The following is a 4,063-nucleotide window of genomic DNA, read 5'->3' on the forward strand; positions in this document are numbered from 1 at the left end:
GGTAAGCTTGTGAAAATTACTATTAGATTTATAATGCCTGCTTTGACCTGGATTTCCTTTTATTTTGCAGAACAAAAACAAAAACAGAAAAACAAAAAAGAACAAAAAACCCCCAAAAAAACCGTGAAGTGTCATTGAGAAAGCTTAATTAAGTGGAGGAAATAAAGGTTGGGGAAGCACCTGGCATAGAGTAACACTTACCAAATGCTTAAAATTTTTAAATTATTTTTTAAACTTTGTTTGTTATTATTATTTCCCAATTTGATCAGAGAGAGAAGGAAAGTGAGAAAGCAAGTCACCAGGTCCGGGACTTGAACTGTAGTCAGCCATGTGGGAGTCTAGTGCCTTTAACCATCACACCACCTGCTGGCCCCCTAAAAAAATTCAGGGCCCTGACACTGTAGCACGGGCTGTATGCTGCCGCTCCAGGGCTGCGACCACGTGGGAGGCCCACTCTACAGAGCCAGTTGCAGTGACCATTGCTGGTAATCCAAGCTACTCAGGAGACCGAGGCAGAAAAGAAAAGAAAAAGAAAACAGAAGAAATGAAAGGAAGGAGCTGAAAAACTCCTTCACATGCAATATTCTTGGGCCTTAAAAAAGAAGAAAAGTGTTTTAACTGGACCAATTCAGTCTCTTCCCATCCCTTTCTGAAATAGCCAAGGGAAAAATAACAAATAAAAACTTAAAGCGACTCTAGTAGAATTCCCAGCAATAAGCAGGTGGATGAGATTCTCAGGGAGGAAATAAACTAGCCTCCTTTACAAAGGTGTTATATGGGGGAGACCAGCAGTTAGCGTAATGGCTATGTCTCTGGATTCCCATGTAGTCAACTATAGTTCGAGTCCCGGACCCGGTGGCTTAAACTCACGCCGGGCGCGTGTGCGTGCATGCCCAAGATCCCGAGAAGAGAATGGAGGAGAAGGGATCGTGGGGTGGCCATACTCCCTGGGGGATGATTTCTCGTTTTCTGTCTCTCAGGCGAGCACATGCACCCTATAGCAAAAACCTTTCTATAGGGCACATGCACTTACCAGAGTGAGAAATTGCTCCCCTGAGGGGGATGGCTATGCCTCTATCCCGTCTCCATTCTCCTTTGGGAATTCTGGGCATGTATGCACATGCACCTGGTGTATTTTTCAAGCTGCTGGATCTGGGACTCAAATCACGGAATCACTCAAACCACTTTAATTACCAGGTCACCTGCTGGCCTATCAAATTATATTTTAAAAATATATAACATTTATACCAAAAGATCATTTAAATACCTTTTATTTGGGGGATTTATATACTAACGAAACAATAAACTTCTGTAAAGCGCTTTACTATTTAGAAAACACATAGGGTGAGTGTGCATGTGTGCCCAAAATCCCAAGAGGAGAATGGAGGAGCAGGGATTGTGGTGTGGCCATTCTCCCGGGGAGTGATTTCTCACTTTCTGTCTCTGTCTCTCTGACGAGTTCACATTCCCTATAGCAAAAAATCTGTCTAAAATAAATAAGTAAATAAAATTTCAAAAAAGAAAACACATAGACAGTATCATGTAAAGATTAAGAGCATCAGGGATGACAGGTGGCATGGCAGTTAGTGGTGCTGGACTCCCACATGGCTGACTGAGGTTCAAGTCCCAGACCTGGTGGTTTGCTTTCTCACTTTCTCTCTGTCTCTCTCACTCTGTCACTCTCTGGTCAAATTTAAATAAATAAAGTTAAATAAAAATAATTATTTAAATAAAAAGATTAAGAGCATGGTCCTTGGACTGGATTTGAATCCTGACTCCTCTTCCCTGCTGGGTATCACTGAGGAAGTCTCCTCAGGATTGAAGCTATTTCTACTTCATGGGATTATGGTGAAAATTTAATGAGGCAATCACTATAACTCTCTTTGCACAATTATTCTGATTATTTTATATTATTTCATTTGTTAAGTTTTAAGAGCTTTAGAATAAACATCCTTTCTTATTCTGAAAATAGCAAATAGCATTTGAACTCTCCAAACCACCTTCTGGTTGGAATCATATTCTGAATGAGGGCCGGAGACAATATTGAGTCATGATTGATCCATGTTATCAGCAGCGTTCGTTTTCCACGAACGAACACGTTATTTTTGCAGGCTGCCGAGGACTGTCCCCAGGAGCTGACGCGGCTCAGAGCCCAGGTGTACCTGCTTGAGACCCGGGTCAAGCGGCAGCAGGTCAAGATCACACAGCTCTTACATGAGAAAGAAGTTCAGTTTCTTGATAAAGGAGAAGAGGACAATGTTATTGACCTCAGAGGAAAGAGGCGGTATGCAGGTCAGAATTGATTTCCCTTAAGAGTCTTAATAATTTATACACCCGTGTGCAATGCTGGCACTGGTTGTTCATTTCAGGTCTAACTAGAAAGCTTTCCTAATCCTGTAAGAAGCAGCAGGAAGCGTTATGACAAGTTTCTATGTTTCTCCCCTATCTTACTCTTTTCTATGATCCCTGCATGGACCATTTACTATAAATGCTCAATGTCTGATAATGTCTGTTGTTTCATAAGGAATTGGAACAATAGCGTGTTTAAATTGCATGTGCAAATGGCAGATTATAACTGTGAATTTTTACATTTGAGCTTTGTTTTTATTTGTATGTTTTTCCTTGTCACATGTATGCAGTTTTCCCTATTGAAACACTGATGTTCCCTAGGGCAGTAAATAAGGTAATAGAATACAGGGTCAGGAGAGGGGAGGAAAAAACAAAAGATACCCAGGAGAATAAAAGAGAGGTTTTTATGTGTATATTTTATAGTTTGGTAATTTTCCTTATGATTAGCCCAGTATTTCTCCCTAGAAACAAAATAGTTTTAAACTGTCAACACATTATACACATCGCTGCACATATTATTCTCTATAGAAAACTGTGCATTCTGTTTCCTCTAGAAGTAAAAGGCTTTTTTTTTTTTTTGGCTATAGGGTGTGCGTGCTCACCAAAAAAGACAGAGTAAAACAGAGAGACAGAAAGCGAGAAATCACCCCCCGGGGGGATGGCCATGCCACAATCCCTTCTCCTCCATTCTCCTCTCGGGGTCTTGGGCACACATGCACATGTGCCTATGTGAGTTTAAGCCACCCGGTCCGGGACTCAAACTGTGGTTGGCTACATGGGAGTCCACCAACATAGCCATTACACCAACTGCTGGTCCCGAAAGGCATCTTTTCAAGCAAACAATGGTTGGGAGCAACGAAGAGAATGCTGTCTGGAACACTTCCTATGTCTCCTCCAGCACTACCGCGATACATTGTAGTGGATGTTTAAGGCTCTCTCTTGGCTCATTCACTGGGCACTTTATCATGTCTGAGACCACAGTTAATGCTCTTACCTCCCAACTGGTTACCAGAGTGCCTGCAACATAGTAGATCCCCATACTTGTGAATGAAGGGAGAGCGGGAGGAGAGATGAGAGAGCAAGACAAGCAGATACAAATTGGGGAACACGCCTGACTATAACTGGACGACTGGAGAGGCCAAAGGGATGCCAAGCTTATGGGAATAAAACTTACCTGAGGGCCAGGCAGTAGCATGGTGATTGTGGTGGTTGGATCTTACGTGGCTGACTGAGTGCTTTGAGTCCTAGATCCAGTGGCTTGAAAAATATGCCAGAAGTTGTGCTGTGTGCCCCAAATCCAGAACGAGGAAGAGATGGAGAAAAGAGATTGAAGTGTGACCATTCCCATGGGGGGTGTTCTCTCTCTCTCTCTCCTTCCCTCTAGCAAGTGCATGTGTTCTCTGGCAAGTTAAAACAAAACAAAAACAAAGAACACTTATTTTGTGTTTCTACAATATGTATACCCAGCAGTGTCAGATGTAAAAGTGATGAGAACCTTCAAGCCTACGCTCTCATTTCTTTCTGCTCAGACGCCTTGTCCTGGGCTCCTGGCCTTCTGCTAACTAGCATCTTGATCCTTCACTCTTTTTTTTTTTTTTGGAGAGGTTTTTGCTACAGGGCACGTGTGCTCACCAGAAAGAGAGAGACAGAGAGACAGAAAACGAGAAATCACCCCCCAGGGGGGATGGCCACACTGCAATCCCTTCTCCTCCAT

The 4,063-nt window shown here is 42.6% G+C and overlaps 1 protein-coding gene across 1 annotated transcript in view; it reads left to right on the forward strand.

Moving 5' to 3' along the window:
* Positions 1–4,063, forward strand: part of FGL1 (fibrinogen like 1) — a gene marked incomplete in the record, with an annotated part of 36,730 nt that overhangs the window by 95 nt on the left and 32,572 nt on the right. Inside the window, 1 exon segment of the mRNA XM_027772349.1 lies at positions 2,113–2,292. Within this exon segment, the coding sequence (XP_027628150.1) occupies positions 2,113–2,292 (180 nt within the window).

This window comes from Tupaia chinensis, unplaced genomic scaffold (genome assembly GCF_000334495.1).
Source record: "Tupaia chinensis unplaced genomic scaffold, TupChi_1.0 Scaffold000271_1, whole genome shotgun sequence".
Classification (NCBI taxonomy): Eukaryota; Metazoa; Chordata; class Mammalia; order Scandentia; family Tupaiidae; genus Tupaia; species Tupaia belangeri.